Source organism: Orycteropus afer, unplaced genomic scaffold (genome assembly GCF_000298275.1).
Source record: "Orycteropus afer afer isolate SDZICR_OR568_19922 unplaced genomic scaffold, OryAfe1.0 scaffold00125, whole genome shotgun sequence".
Lineage (NCBI taxonomy): Eukaryota > Metazoa > Chordata > Mammalia > Tubulidentata > Orycteropodidae > Orycteropus > Orycteropus afer.
In genome coordinates this window covers 4,606,952-4,623,598 of record NW_006921712.1, presented here as the reverse complement: position 1 = coordinate 4,623,598, position 16,647 = coordinate 4,606,952, and the positions used below count along the sequence as shown (strand labels likewise).

Sequence of the window (16,647 nt, the reverse complement as noted above, 5' to 3'; positions counted from 1 at the left end):
CCCAGTCTTCCTTCCAGCTTACTTACTAATTCACATTAAAAATATATGTTATTTCCTCTTACATTAATATGTCCCTTATTACTCTGACACATTTTCATAGAATGATTGTTGTAAAAATTAATTTCCTCATCAGAATTACATGATACATATTTAAAATACTGTAAGTGGTAGGTTCAAAATGGGTTGAGAGGTTTGCTGTTTCTTTTTAGAGCTGTCAAAAAGACACAATTTTACCCTTTTCATTTTGTTTTTAGGAATATTTCTGCATATTTTAAAAAGTAAAAGTAGTTGAGTATATATAGGTGGCTATCAAGGGTTCCTCTTAAAATAGTCACCCTTGTCAGGAAGGCTGTTGAACTCAAGATATGCTCTTCTACAAGCATTTAGCCACCAAATATACAAAATTCAAATAATAGTAAATCATAATAATATCCTTAACATCTCTTCAACTTAAAAATATTAAATCAATCTCAGTTAAAGAGTGAGATGAAACTGTTCTTAATGTGTTTGTGTGTGTGTGTGTTTGTATGTATGTGTACCCCACAGCTATGGATGGTATCATATCCATAAGGGAAATACTACTAATGTTTATAGGGTAAGAAATCATATTGATAATCAAAAATTTTACTTTTAATGCTTATTGAATTTTCTTTTTAGAGTTGAGCTAACCAAAACTTAAAAATTAGTGGCATGATCATTTTATCTACGTTAAAAATGTTTCAAGAGCTTAACTTATCAGTTACAATTTTAAACCTCAAGGAGAAAAAGAATGTGACCTTCTTTCAATGGTTGTACTAATAGTTCACTTGGGCTCATTTTGTAATCCTGACTCGATTGCCATAAACTCCAGGTTCCGGCTCAGCATTCTAACCACATACTGCACCCACTAATCACCCACTGCAATTGAGTCCATTTGGACTCATAGGGACCTGTAGGACAGAGTAGAAAGACCCCAGAGGGATTCCAAGGCCGCAAATCTTTACTGAAATCGACTGCCACATCTTTCTCCCTGAGCAGCTGAACTGCTGACCTTTTGGTTGGCAGCTGAGAACTTTGACCACTGTGCCATCAAGATCCCTTTAGTAAGCAACAGTACTCTTCAAAACCCAAGTCTGGCGTACTCTCAATTCTGCTCAGGAAACTGAGAGCACCCTGGTTACACTTTGGATCCCATGCACTGTACCTTGAAGCTGAAGCTTAATCATTTGATTCTATTGCCTTCTCCCCATAGGTATGCTGTGTCTTGTTTGGAAGGTTATCTAATTATAAAACACCCTACATCTTGCGTCATCGATCCCATTAAGCAAAGTGAAGCAAAGGGAAATGCAGAATAGGGAAGCAGACTTTAAAATGGTATTGCAAAAATGTCCTCAAATCTCTATGACAATCTTCTAAATTCAAAGCTTTTAAATGATGGGGCATCGCCAGTGGCCCACCCCAACTATCACTCCCACACTCTCTCTTCTCCACTTCACCTCCTTTTTCCCATTTTAGGATCTCAGCCCACATGGTTGCTACCTTCTCCCAGAACTGCCCTAGGGAGATACCTAGTTGACCTCGGCCCTGTCTGGCTTTTCCGGCAAGGTAAGCACAAACGGAAAAAGCACACCTCGGGCATCAAAAGGGGCTTTGAGCAACTCTGGCTCGAAGTGGCCCCTTTGGTCCCCGTCCTCTCCAGGCTCCCCGTCCTGAGAGAGGACAAAGCGCCAAGTGCCCGCACGGTTCACACAGTAGATAGTGCCGTCTAGGGCGGCACAACGGAAGGGTTGTAGGCCCGAGAGTCCGCCCGGAGGCCGCAGGTTCGAGGCACACTGATTCCACTGCTTGGCCAGGCAGTGGTAGCGAAAGACGTTGACCCCTCCGCTGGCACCAGCCATAGCCTGGAGGTCGCCACGACCACCGCAAAGGTCGAAGCGATAGATGAAGCCTTTGAGGGCCACCATGTCGGCCGACCGCTTGCGGCTGCTACTGCACGGGCACTCTTGCCACTCGTCACGCCGGGGGTCGTATTTGAGAAGACGGTAGAAGAGCGAGCCTCCGGACACGTAAATCTCCCCGTTGCAGGTGGTGGCTTCGTGGGCCACGGCGAAAGCGCCCTTGGGCAGTGGGGCCACGGAAGTCCAGCGGTCGGTGCGCGGGTCGTAGCGCTCCACGCTGAACAAGCACTCGCCGCCAACAGCGTACAGGTAGCCGTCTAGGGCCAGCAGCTTGAGCTGCGAGCGAGCCTGGCTCAGGGGTCGCACAGTGCTCCAGCTGTCGGTCACTGGGTTGTAGCAGAACACTTTGTCCGAAAGGCGGGCGCGCCCCTCGGGACCGCCTTCCAGGATGCCCCCCGCCAGGAAGAGGTAGTTGTAGAGCACACACACTGCACAACCCTTGGCGTTGGCGCCCTCGGGCAGCCGGGTCAGGACCCGCCACTCTTTGTCCGCTTCTTGGTAGTAGTAGATGACAGAGTCGCTGTGGCCGTCCTCGTCTTCCGAGGGAGCTCGCGCAGGGGGCGGCGGCGTGGGGGGCTGCTCCCCAGGAGACTGCGCGGCGGCTGCAGCCGCGGCCGACGGACTCTGGGGACGGCTGCTCTCCCGGCTCTGCGGCCGGCTCCCTACACGCTCGAAGACGTCATTGATCTCTGCCGCCAGGAGGCAGCCGCGGCCGCCCTGCAGTCTGCGCTGCAGGATAAGGTCTCTCTCGGCGCCGGTCAGGCGGCCGTAGACGGACGGCTCGCGCAGCACTTCGAGGTAGTGGTCGCTCATGAAGCGGTAGGCGGCTTCCCGGAGCTCCCCGAGCCGCTGCTGCTTGGCCAGGCTCAGGACCTGATAGCAGTTGGCTAGGGTGATCTGCGTCCTCATGGCGTCCATGGCGCACTGCACGGCGCAGGGCATCTGCAGGAAGCGCGCACCAGCCACCACCTCGGCGATGTTGTCCTGCCGCACGTCCCCCATACGTCCGGAGTACAGGTAGTCCACAAGCAGCCGCAGCGCCACGTAGCTCACCCCCTTGATACGCAGGATCTCCCGCGACGAGCGCGCTCTAAAGTAGTCGCTCTTGGCAGCCAGCACAGCTTTGTGCGCCTGGATGCGGCGGCCGGCCACCTCGATCACCAGGTCGGGCTCTTCCGCGGACCCGCGGCCTGGCGTCGCACTGCTGGGGGCGCTGCTGAAGGCGCAGCTTTCGCCTCCGACCTCCCTCTCCGTGCGGCTCGGCGGAGGCGCTCCCTTGGGCTGGCCTCCAGTTTGGACACAATAAGTGACAGGCGGAGGCTGCGGCGTTAAGCTCTTCCCGGCCTCCCTCGGCGCCGCCTCCTCCTGCGCGGGCTCTTCAGACGTGGCACTGGCGCTGTAGATTTCCCACTGACTCTTCACCACCCGGCTTCCTCTCTGGGAGGTCGGCGGGGAGGCTGCTGCGTCCTCCGCTGCGGAAGACGCGGTTGCACAAGACTGCGGTGGTGACTCGTCTCCGGAGCTGAAACACAGGGAAGAGCTGAAACTACAGGGTGTTTGCGCTAGGGACTCGGTGCCTTCTTTCCCATTGATACCGGTCCCCTGATCTTCCTCGTCTGTGTCTGGCTGCTGCAGGCTGCCCTCTCCAGAAGTTTCGAGAGCATCTACCTGGTCCCCAGCCTCTCTGCGCACCCCATTAGCAAAGGCGCTTGGGTTGTCACTTGGGTAAAGGACGCAGGAAGCCACTGAGTTCTCCATGGTAAGAGTTTTTCTTAGCTACTTCTCCCACACCCACTTCCCGCTCAGCAGCTGTATAAAATCGCCCTGACTTGGGCTGGTCAAGGTTAATCGTTACTCTAGGGTTTCTTGCTTCACATGTTTTTCCTGGCACGTGATCAGAGTTCACTTGTTTCTACACCTTTTTTTTTTATTTTTTTGGTCACAGGACGATCCCCTTTGCCTTTCCCACACTGCACTCCTCTCCTGCGAAGAGGGGTGTGTCAAACTCTAGATGCACTCTGTACTGAACTTTTGAACCATAATAAACTTGAACTTTGTATGTCTAATAGATAAGTCTAAGAAAGTCTTTGTGAATTAGTCTCAATGCCAATGTAGTATTGCTTTAATTAAATGTACAGGAAAGTCCTGGAGCTACAGCAAGTATTTTATTTATAGTACTTTCTCTGCAGAATTGAGTTACCAAGCTACATCTAACAAACCAGGGCATGCTCTTTCTATGAGTCAGTGTTTACCCACTTTATCACTTTACATTTCCTTCACTTTTCATTCCATCACATTTCTGCTGCCCACAGAGCCAGAAAATCTGAGACTATAGCTGAAACTTTAGAATCTTGATTTTTATCTCCGTTTTTTGTAGTCACCCCAATGAGTTTTTACTTTATGAATCCCATTTATGATTATGGTTTATGAAAGGTGAGTTAGAGAATCTTTGTCTTCATGCCTTGGCATCTGTAGTTCTTGAAATGTGTTTGCATCCACACTTATCACCTGAGCAGAGAAGAAGCAATCTATAATTCACTTGCCATACGGATGTTAGAAAAAACAATTTTTGTAATCATTTGAATGGCTTTCCTCATTTATCAGTCAGAAGCCTTCCTTTGCAGCTTCCTTTGTTGGGGTATCAGGTGTTTCCATATTATTTCACCGTACTCTTCTTGTTCCTGTTTACGGGAGAAAAAGAGAGAATGTTTGAATTTGCATTTTTCAGTAAGATTGTTTGTGTCAGTAGATTCTACCATATTTCCCTCCAAAGCTTTCAGGTTATAGAATTCAAATTTAGAAGCAAAAGAGATTGTGATTTTTCACCACTGGATATTTTGATACCGAGGATATACAGAATCATTTAGCTATATTAAAAAAATGATGACCTCTCAATATTCTTCCTGTAACTTGATGAATATGAAGAACTCAATTCAGGTGACAGTCATTACCAAAAATTAGGGCCTTAAATATATTAGGTTGGAGAACATAAAATTGCTCATTTTCATAGGTCAAAAGCAGTCAAGTACCAACAATTTTGTATTTTTCAACCTAATAAAATATATATGTGAAATTAAGAATTCCTGTCTGTAGGGTGGAGGGAAAAACATAGCTAGATTAGGAAATTTTATTAAAATGTAACAGTTTCCCTTTAGTCTTTTCCAGCCAATTATTTTAGTTAAACAAGTATTTGGAGACAAGTGCTGAAGGCACTTCCCTGCAACAGGTTTCCTCCAGTAGCATATATTGATGATCCCCCAGGGCTCCAACTCCTAAATGTTTGAACTAGTCATTCTTGGAATTACTTCTCTGATAAAACTCAGAGAAGCAATTCTCCAAAATAGCCCAAATGCAGCAAAAGAAAAGCAAAAGCAGAAGTACTTGGGAGACAGAAGTGGGTACCTACAGATGAATTATAAAATATTTCCTAAATTCATTGAGGCACCCTGTTGTTGCTGTTATTTGGTGTTGAGTTGGCCCGACTCATAGTGACCCCTCTCCTTGGGTTGCCGAGGTGGTGTCACTACGGAAGTAGACTGCCCAACCTGCCTTCCGAGGAGTGGTTGGTGGTTTTGAACCGCCAACATTCTGGTTAGCAGTCACCCTAGTCCATTGAAATGGGACTTAGAGGTCTGTCTTTTGAGTCAACACAAGGGGAAAGCTAAACTGCCTTTTTGCTTTCTAAAGAAGAGAATGTGGAAAATAAAAACATAAAACTATAACTCAGGTTTGTCACTGCTATATAGAATAGAAGGATGTGTTCACCTCTTAAATAGATAAAATGATAATTAACTGCTCTTCCCTCAGCATCACTCCTCTGATTTTATGCTTATCTTATATAATACCAATACCTAGTATCTAAATGCTTAGCTTTGTCCTGCCCTTCCTACCAGTGTCACCAAAAAAGCTTTTCCATTATTCTCAGAAATAAAACTGTTTTAAAGTTGGAAATTCAAGACATTCAACTCCCCCTCCCATATCTTCATTCTTTTTTTTTTTTTTTTGCGTGTTCACTATGTGTAAGGCACTGTCTCAGGATGCATGGGAAATGCAATGTTAAGAAATTTCAAGAGTAACCTGAAACTGATCTATGGGGTGTGTAGGTCACAGATAATACTTCGGGAACAAAATGCTCTTGAATGTTTACTCAGCTGTCCACCACCCTGACTGTAATGTCCTGCTTTCTTCTGGTTCTGTATTTAGGGAAATAGAAATGAATGCTGGCCCACAGTGATGAGAATGTAATGACCAACTATAAAATCTTTAAAGATGTTAAAAGTTCACAAAAAAAAAAATGAATTTTCCCAAGGGTTTCAGAAATGATTTTCTAGTGAGCTGAGTCATACAAGGGCAAGTTGGATAAAAATTAACCCATCAAACCCACTTAATTATTGAGTACTTTTGCTTAGTAGCTGAGTGCTTTAACCACTGTGCTACTAGGACTCACAACATAAAAATTAAAACATTCAAATAGATTACTAATCATATTTAGTATAGAGATTGGCTTTCTTATTTAGCTTATTCTTTTCATGCTGCTTCTGTAAAATATTACTACAAAAAGAAAATTTCACCTTGGCCTGAAAAAAAAAAAATTCTAGGTCTGTCTCTGGCTTGTCTCTGATTGGAACCAAAAAATAAATCCATTGCCATAATATGAAAGTGCAGCAAAAGCCTAAGTCTCAAGAGTTATGTTTATGTAAATCACTGAAAGAAAAAGCCTGTAATGGAGAGCAAATTTAAAAACTTAGATTTGGAACTCTGTTCTCTGAAAGCCCTACAGAATCATCATAAAGCTGATAAGTATATATATACATATATATACTGTGTTGTAGTTACAATGAAGCAAAAGATGCATCTCCATGACAAAACATAGATAGTCTGAAGTAGTCAGCAGGTCAACCAGTAGGCTGACCTGACTAGTAGTTGATCTCCACCTTCACAATAAGAATGCCATTTAGTCAACTAAAAGACATTTGATTCTTATTCCAGCTAACCTCAAGAAAGAATAAATGGTAAGTACCTCTAAAAATCATTCTGGGTTTCTTTATAACTGTATTAATTTTACATCCCCCACAAAAAATATTATTATTAAATTTTGTCCTTTTGAGGTATATTTCTGGTAGAGATGATGATTTTGCAATATCCACCCATATTTTCTCACCTCTCTCCCCAAGTGCCTCTGGGCATGTATTACAGAGTTACTTGGCAGAGTGAGAGGTATAGTCTGAGGCCATCAAACAGCATAGAACAGCTATACCAGTCTCACAGTGATCAAACTATGACAGTCCCTTAGCTAGTACTCAAGACAATTAGCTACATATACAACAAATAATACAACGCAATGAATATCTGTTTATCATATATAAAACAAAATTGCTATTGAACCTATACATTTTGTCAGACATGTTAGAAGATCATCTGTGACTATAATGTCAAAATGGTAGTGATGTTGCATTTCAAGTACTCAGAGGCCAACATTAGCAGTCTTTGCTTCATTAAAGCTACCCAAGACTAAACCCATTGCCACTGAGTCAATTCTGACTCATAGTGATCCCCACTGGGTGTTCAAGGCTGTAAATCTTTACTGAAGTAGGGTGCCTCATCTTCCTCCCATGGAGCAGCTGGAGGACTTGAACCACTAAATGCCTTACCCACTAAGCCACCAGAGTTCCTTTCATAGTGACCCTATAAGACAGAGTAAAATTGCCCCATAAAGATGGCGTAGTGCCTAAGGCATTTGACTGCTAACCAGAAAGCTGGTGGGTCAAACCCACCAGCCACTCCTTGGAAGGAAGACTGGGCAATCTACCCCCGTAGAGATACCACCTTGGAAACCCAAGGAGAGGTCGCTATGAGTCAGAATCAACTCCACGGCAATGAGTTTGGTTTGTTTTATGTAAATATTTATTTATAGAAGCTAGAGCCACATCTTCTTCCTGCAGAGCAAACATGGACCTTTTGCCTAAACCAGAGTGCTTTAACCATTGTGCCACCGGGGCTCCACACTGAAGCTACCAGCAGGCAGCATTCCTGAAAGATGGTTTCACAGCATGGCCTGGTTCTATGGCTTTCCCATCACCTTGCAGAAAAGATGTGTAGAATCAGGAGATTCCACAAGGGAAATGAGGAAATTAAGCAGAGGGACCAGATTTGTTTTCAAATGATGGTAAAAAAAATCAACATTAATAGTTATGTCATTCCCCCACCTCCCTAGGATGAACCATTACTGTCATTTTGCCTTAAACTAGATGGGGAAGAATCAGCCTATTTTGTGTTTAATAGCCTTCTCACACTTCAGCAACTGTACCAAGACTGCTAGTTTCAAATGTCATTGGACTAGAATTTAGGGATTTCCAAAGGGACTTTTTCCCCTCATCTTGTGGTTGGCTCTAGCTTAAGAATTCTCCACAAAGAGGCTCTACTGAGGATTCTTTACGGAGGGCCCATCCTTGTTATTGTGAAATAACTGAAACTTCTGACCTGATGGGGACATTTGGAAGGATTTTTTTTTCCCCTTAGTGATTATCAAGTATTTTCCTGAGCACTACTTTTGAAGTCTATCACAATCAGAAGAAAAACAGAACTTTAGCACAGCATATTAACTGAAAGAAATTGGGAGGCATTACCAGGTTTTCTTCTTGACTGTTGGGAAATAATAAGAACAAGCTTTAATTACATGTAATTAATTAATATAGACACACCCCTAAATACATTTCTTTCTGACCTTATAAGTACTTAAACAATTTTAAAAAGAAAAAATTTCTTCCTATTAATTTCTTCACTATTAATAGGAATTAAGAACAACAACAAAAAAAAAGATTGTATATGTTTTCCTAACTGATCATTATATACTGCATGTGGACATTAGTTTATTAATGTATTTAATTTGAGTATTAGTTTCTTTAGAACTAAATACTACACTTCATTATATTATATCATATACTAGGTGTTAAAAATACTCTTCTTCTCAAATTATTAGCTTAAAAAAACTGCTAATAGTTTTAGGATTATCTAAACTTCTTTAATAAGTGTTGCTTATAACACATTCATTCCATGTCTTCTATACATCAGGTCTTGCATTAGTCTTCTAGTATCTGTCTCCCCTACCACACCTCAATTTCATTACATATTCCTTAAGAAAAGAGCTGTGCTATGTTTATGGTATGCATTCCACAACATCAGAAAGATGACGTTCATATAATAAATAGCCAATAAATTGTGAGATTCATTACAAAGAAAACTCCTACACACAAGAAAAATCATATTCTTAGAAAATTACAGGGAACCTCAGGGTCATTTCTATTTAATAACAGAACGTGTTGATTCAGTTCCACTGCTGATAACAAATACAGTTTTCAATGCTATTTTTCCTTTAGTTCCAAATTAAAATTATGCACAATTTCTAAGCACATATAACTGAGGGTAGAAAGAAATGGCCTAGAGTGGGCTCAGGAAGGAAACCAGTTTGAGATTGCAAACAGGCTGCAGACATTCCATGAAGCTAATAATCCTTGCTCCAATTTCTATATGCATTTTCTCAATACTCTTTACAGATGGGATGTATGTAGTTTTACAATTACTATCAAAAAGACTTACGCAGACTTACACAGTACAAAGCTAGCCTTCTGGAAGCATTATTCATGAAACATATTTTCATTTTGAAATGCATTCATTAACAATGCTCTATGGGCTACTAAATTTAAGGTACTGCGTTGAGTGTTGGGAGGATATGAAAAGTCATATGCTTTTAGTCTCTTGTCTTCAACATATCTATAACATATAGTTCAAAAATGAGATACGAAATGAATAAAAGAAAATTAAAGCCAATTTAAGGAAATATGTTCTCTGAAGTTTAGAAATGAACAGGGTGTTGAATAAATGGTTTAGTTTGTTGAGTAATTAAATGAGTAAGTAAATGTCATTAATTAAATTCACCTCGATTTCACTAGAATACAAGTTATTATTTTTCATTTTTTTTTATGAAGGACATTTCTAAAAGTCTAGAGGAACTGCAAATAAACCTAATTCCACAACAGTAATAAAAACTTAATAGTTAAGATTTATTTTGCCAGACACTGTTTCAATATGCTTTATGTACATTAACATATTTAATCCCCATAACATTCTGTGAGATTGTTGTGATTATTGCTCTTAGTTACTGTGGAGTCAGTTCTGACACACGGAGACCCCATGTGTACAGAGAACTGCACTATAGCATTTTCAAGGCTGTGACCTTTTTCAGAAGCAGATTACAGACCTGTCGTCCGAGGCACTTTTCTCTGTGGATTTGAATGGCCAACTAGTAGTCAAGTGCTTAACTGTTTGCGCCACCCAGGAACTCTTTCTCTGAAGTAGTCCATTTTACAGAAGAGGAAATAATATGTAATTTCACCAACATCATACGATTAATAAACTATGCCTTTCATAAGTGTCAGCATCAGAACCCAGGCAACCCGGCTCCAATCCCCATGCTGTTAACCACCACGTCATGTTGCCCCTTACATTATTCTGTTTGTTATTCATTCCTGATTATGTATGAGTTGATTTCTGCTATATCCATGCACTGGAATGATTGAAGCCGACAAAATTATTCACATTCATTAGTCTATTGTCTGTGCAGTCCTGCAAACCAAATTTTAGTAAATCTGGATAATCCACCGAGTTCTGAGAATAAAGCAGATGGTGACAGTGGGGAAAGCACACTGTGTACTAGAATAGTCTCATCCTGGCTATATCAGCATGTACTCAGCATGCCTTTATGGAAGTTATTTAGGGGAATAATACGAGGTGGAATCTCCTAGCAAGGCTTAATTGGAAGAAGTAAAATGATTGCAAATTTCTCCCCTCAGCAAAAAAAAAAAAAAAAGATGTTATGTAATAGGTATTCTTAAAGTCTTAGCTCTTTAGGTTGGTAAATAAGGATTGAATAGTCCAAGGTACCCTCCATCTTTATCTCTCACTCTACTTTGCCAGAACCTACCTCTCCATCCTACTACATTGAGCACACAGAATTGCCTATCACCTTCTATATAAGCTATATGTGTGGGTGTATATGCACATGTATATAAGTGTATGTGTGTATATATATGTATAATTTTTTAGAGCTTCACTCTTTAGGACAACCTTTGTCTTTTTTTGAGCTCAGAAAATTCTTGCTCATTCTTTAAGGTCAAGCTCCAAAGCTACCTTCTCTATATTACCTTCCTCACTTCCCAGTGTTAGTTATCTTGTCATCTGTGTTTGCTTAGAATGTCTTATTTTAGCAACATATAGCATCATTACTCATATGTGTTTGTATCATCCTTTTCTATTAGAACGTGAAATTCATGAAAAGGAAGACTACATTAATCACTCTATTCCTTAGCACAGGGATGGGCTCTGGAAAGGTAATTGGTAAACAGTTGATGAAGGAAGGAATGTTAACCAAACACATAGCCTTTGAGTCAATTCCAACTCATAGTAACCCTATAGAACAGAGCAGAACTGCCCCAGAGGGTTTCCAAGGCTGTAAATCTTTCTGGAAGCAAACTGCCACCTTCTCCCATGGAACAGCAGGTGGGTTTGAACTGCCAACCTTTGGAATAACAGCCGAGCGCTTAACCACTGTGCCACCAGGGCTCCCTCTGAATGTTAAACAAAAAACTGGGAAAAAAATACTCTGAAAACATCCACATAAAAGCAAGTTCTTAACATCTATATACAAAGAATGATGTATATTAAGATATTAGCAGTGAAATATGATATATGCCACAAAAATATAAGATAGTCCACATATATCAAACATGATACATTCCTTTTTAAAAGAAAGGTTAACTCTGGATGATGGATTAAAGATAGGTCATCTTTATCTTCTATAAAACTAAATGAGTTTCCATATTTTATAAAATCAATATGTATTGCTTTTTTAATCATAAAAAGTTGTGCGTTTAAAAAAAAAAACAGCCTTAAAATATATAAAGAATGAAAAACACCAGGATAAGGACAGGGATTGAGACAATGAAAGATTTTTATTTTCTTCTTTAAACATTTCTGTTTTCAAATTTTTCTATGATGAACAAGTATGACTTTTATGGCCATAGTTTTTAAATCTATAGGCCATTATCAATCATGGGAAATCTTTCAAATTATTTACATCTCTTGTTGTTGTTATGTGCCGTCGAGTCGGACACGACTCATAGAGACCCCTCCTTGGGTTTCCGAGGCAGTATCACTACATAAGTAGATTGCCCCATCTTCCTTCCGAGGAGTGGCTAGAGGGGTTGAAGTGCCAGCCTTCTGGTTAGCAGTCAAGTACCTTAGGCACTATGCTATCAGAGCTCTAGCTACCAAGAGATATTCTCCCACTAACCCTTCAAATTTAAGCACAAGCATCTAACAAATCTTCCTATCTCACTTTATCAATCAAATTTCCCTCACTTATTGTTTTTTTCTGTGTACATCTGGGGGAAAGCAGAAAGCACTGAGGTGGAATAAAACCTTGTTTTCAAATAGGTGCCAAGCATTGTTCTACACATGTTAGATGAGTAACCGTGTCTCCAAACAGCCTTGGAAGGCAGGTATTATTTCCCCCATTTTATAGCTGAGAAAATCAATGCTTAGAGATGAAGAAACTTGCCCGAGATTCTGTTTTAGTAAATGACTGAGCCAGGATAAAAATTCTATACCACTCTGCCTAGTGTGAATTGAACAGTTATGAACATATTCTAAAAACACCATTATTCTTTGAGAAAATAAGGTGCTACTAGTAGCACTTTTCAGAAGCCTAAAATGAGTAGGCTTTAAAATTAGACATTAATAAGTTAAAAATAATTTGAGTATGTCCTTGGATGAACTATTTTAACATCTCTGAATACGTTTCATCATATATAAATCCTACCTCATAGTATTTCTGTAAAGATTAAATAAGCTCATGATGGTAAATATCCATAAAGTATATTTAATATGTTTTTAAAAACATTTTCTTTGGTGTCAACCAGACCTATTTTAATATCTTCTGTATAACTTTCCAGCTATGAGACTTTACACATTTCGCTTAATTATTTTAAGCTTTGGAGTTCTCATCTCTAAGATGGAAATTATAATACACTAATGAGCATCTTCCTGCTGAGACTCTGCCTGTTCTGTGCCTTTGAGGAAGTGCTCTACCCCCAGTAAACATTCCTTATAATCAGGTTGGGCTAGCGACCATAGTAACCTATCCCAATGGTCACAATTTTGGACCTGTTCTTCAGTCTCAGCCAACCCTAGTACCACCTTCTCTTGGTGTTTGGCCCAAGGAGAGCATATGACTTAGACCAGGTCAACTTTCTTGCTGGAGTGATGCATCATTAGCCATCAGGTTGATGCGGAGAAAGAGCCTTGCCTTAATGAGTCATAAAGCTGGAAGCAAGGGCTGCTCAAAACCATTCTCCCAATACGTAGAAAAAGCTTATCTTCAATGAAAAACAACAACAACAACAAAGAGTGAAAATCCAAGAGATGGAAAGACACGCAAAGAGGGAGGGAGAGATGTCTGGATTGAATCATGCCTGAAGATGGCTTCATCCTGGGCTTCTTAGGTATGTAAGCTAATCAATTCCATTTCTGGCTTAAGCTAGTATGAGAAGGATTTCTGTCCTGGGAAACTGAAATAATTCTGACTAAAATCAAATACCTACTGTGGTAGTTACGTTTGTGTGTCAACTTGGCTGGGCCTGGTTGAGTGGCTACGCAGCTGGTGGTAGTTATTCCCCATGATGAGACTGGCAGTCAGCTCCATGGTGGGATCTACCACAAGCAGCTGAGTAGCTGTCTTTGGGATGCGGTCTGCTTCCTGTATATAAGGAAAAGCTTTGAGAATGGTCTCTAGCCTATGGCATGCTTGGAACCTGCATGTAGTCGTGTCATTGCTCAGCAGCTTGCTACACTCTGCCGACCTTGGGACATACAATGGACTTAAGTTAATGGCCTGCTGTGTGGTTTGGTAATATTGGGACTGTGGCTTTTTACTTGTCAACTTTGGGGCTTGTCAGCTTCAGCAGCCAGCAGCTGTCTGAGTGAAGAAATTCCTCTGGCTCCAGTGGGCCGGGAACAGAAGGCAGAGCTGGACCCCAAGGTTGAGGGGCTTTCACCCAGCCCCTAGAGCCTGGCACTTTGAACTTGGACTCCAAATTGTAAGAATAAATTCCTGTTTGTTAAGGCCATCCCATTTGTGGTATATTCTTGTCAGAGCAGCACTAGGTAATCAGAACACTTACCTCATTGGGTTTCATAAGGATTAAATGGGATGTTTATAAAGTACTCTGCACAGCTCAGATTCTGGCCTGTAATAAGCTCATGAAATAATAATAAGTTCATGAAAAGTAGTTCCTGCTTCAGAGAACAATGAATTTCCTATTATTACAGAATATTTGGGCTCACAGAACAATAAAGAGCACTAACAATCCCATCAACATTTATCTAAACATGTTTCCTGATGTTTTCACAGCAATTTTCACATTTTATATAATTCATATAAAACAGATAGAAGGATTAACATACCCTGATGTAATATATGAGAAAACTGAAGCACAGAAAGATTAAGATACTACTCTTAGAAAAACCAAAGCAAAATTAGCAACAGACTAAAACCAGAGTTCAGCTATTGAACATCCAATATACTTCTCTTTTACTGTTTCCTGAGCATTAAACATGTAGCTTGAACAAAAATAATGCCTGGGATTATTTTTTTCACTAAATTAGCTGGGCCAACATGAATTACTAGGGATTAACTCCTGCTGGTAAAGAAACTAAGATGTTTGGTCTAACCTTGGAGAAGCTGAGCTCATTTGCTCTTGATGAGGCACTTGCAAGGAAAAGGGGAAAAAATATGTCAACCATGTATTTTCAGTCACCAGTCCGAGTCACTGAGCTTACCTTTCATTGCCTGACCCACTGGAGGATGTTTGTTTTGCACTCTGTGGATCAAGTTCACTATGTGATGTAATGGAGGAAGTGATAATAATTATGAATTATCTTTGTGCCTCTACCCTTAACCAGTTAGTAGAAGCTATGTGGGGGAAGTTGAAAAGACTGTAGAGATTAAATTTGGGCAAAAAGGACATGAAAGCTTACTAAATATATTTACTAATCTGCTTTCTTCATCAGATCATGGATTTTTCTTTTGTAAATGCAAAAGTTCTGAGATACATTCTATTAGAGCCTCCAGTTTCACAAGATTTTCCTTTACTGATGATGTAGTACTATACCTGAAGTTTACCACACTTGAAATTGGAGGAGGAATATAAAGTCCGATTCTGACTTGCTCAAGGACGTGGTGTGCATTCAGATTCAATCTAAAGAGAGATTAAATTGAGAACAACAGGTACCTGAACTCATTTCTAGTTACTACACTATACTGAGTTTCCTGAAATAGCACATACTTTGATGAACTGAAAAAACAAAATGGAACAAAACCTGGTTGAACTAATGTTACTAAACTGTAAACAGTAAAAAAAAAAAAAGTTGAAATGGCAAGTGTTTTGTGATAGATAAATGGATGCTAGACAGAAAGATAGAACAAGCCCTGGTGCCATAACTGTTGAGTGCCTTGGCTGCTAACCAAAATGCTGGGGGCTCAGATTCACCCTGCAGCTTCATGGGAGAAAGACTTGGTAATTTGCTTCCATAAAGATTATAGTTTAGGAGCTCTGGTAGCATAGTGCCTAAGGCACCTGACTGCTAACCAGAAGGCTGGTGGTTCAAACCTACCAGCCACTCCTCGGAAGGAAGGTTGGGCAATCTACTTCCATAGTGATACCGCCTCAGAAACCCAAGGAGGGGTTGCTATGAGTCAGGTTTGACTCCACGGCACATACCAAAACCAACAACAAAGATTATAGCTTAAAGTTTCTTTAAATGCCTTTGGTATGCAAATTCAGAATATTATGAAATATGAAGCATCTGCCCTTTCTTCTGCCTCAAATTCAAGAATGATTGATTTAGCTAAACATAATGTATGAACAGTAGGATCACTTAGAATCACTAAGACTCTGGATAGAGGTACTTGAATTGCCAAACTATCCTGAACTTTCTAAAAATACGATCAAATCATGAGCAATTCTTGGGTAAACTTGACTTAAAATAAGTCATTAAAATCAAAGCTGACACAGTGGCTACAATAATGGGCTCAAGCATAGCAACAATTGTGAGGATGACCCAGGATGGGGCAGTGTTTCCTTGTGTAGTACATGAGGTCGCGATGAGTTGAAACTGACTCAACAGCATCTAACAAAAACAACAAAATCAAAGCTGAGTGTCCTAACAATGAAAAGTTGAGCTCACAAACAAGAGACACCTGGGCTAAATAAAATCTGTTTTCACAGTTGTTCATTCTCATTGACTACCATAAAATTTATAATTGACAGTATTAATTCATTTGCAAATATATATTGAACGCCTACAATGTACAAGATAGTGAGCTAGATAGTAGAAAAACAGTAATGAACCAAATAGACTTGGTCCCAGCCCCCATGGACTTGTAAACAGAGTTTACAGTCTAGGAAGGCAAATTTTAAGCCATTATATAAATTCTTATGAAATTACAAATTATAATTGTTATGATGAAACTATAAACAAGATTCTAAGAGATTATTACAGAAGGATTTGATTTCTACTGTAAGCTCAAGGAAGACTGCTCTGAAAAAGGAAATTTAAGGTGAAACCTGACAGAAAGTCGGAGTTAGCCAGAAAA

General features: G+C 40.6%; 1 protein-coding gene across 1 annotated transcript; it reads right to left on the bottom strand.

Annotated features, from left to right (window-relative positions):
• Positions 1–1,547: 1,547 nt before the first annotated feature.
• KBTBD11 (kelch repeat and BTB domain containing 11) lies at positions 1,548–3,695 on the bottom strand. Its single transcript, XM_007944437.1, has 3 exons — positions 3,282–3,695; positions 2,585–3,218; positions 1,548–2,485 (listed from the first exon to the last, which is right to left on the bottom strand). The coding sequence occupies exons 1-3, from the start codon at positions 3,693–3,695 to the stop codon at positions 1,548–1,550; spliced, it is 1,986 nt and encodes a 661-aa protein (XP_007942628.1).
• Positions 3,696–16,647: the final 12,952 nt, after the last annotated feature.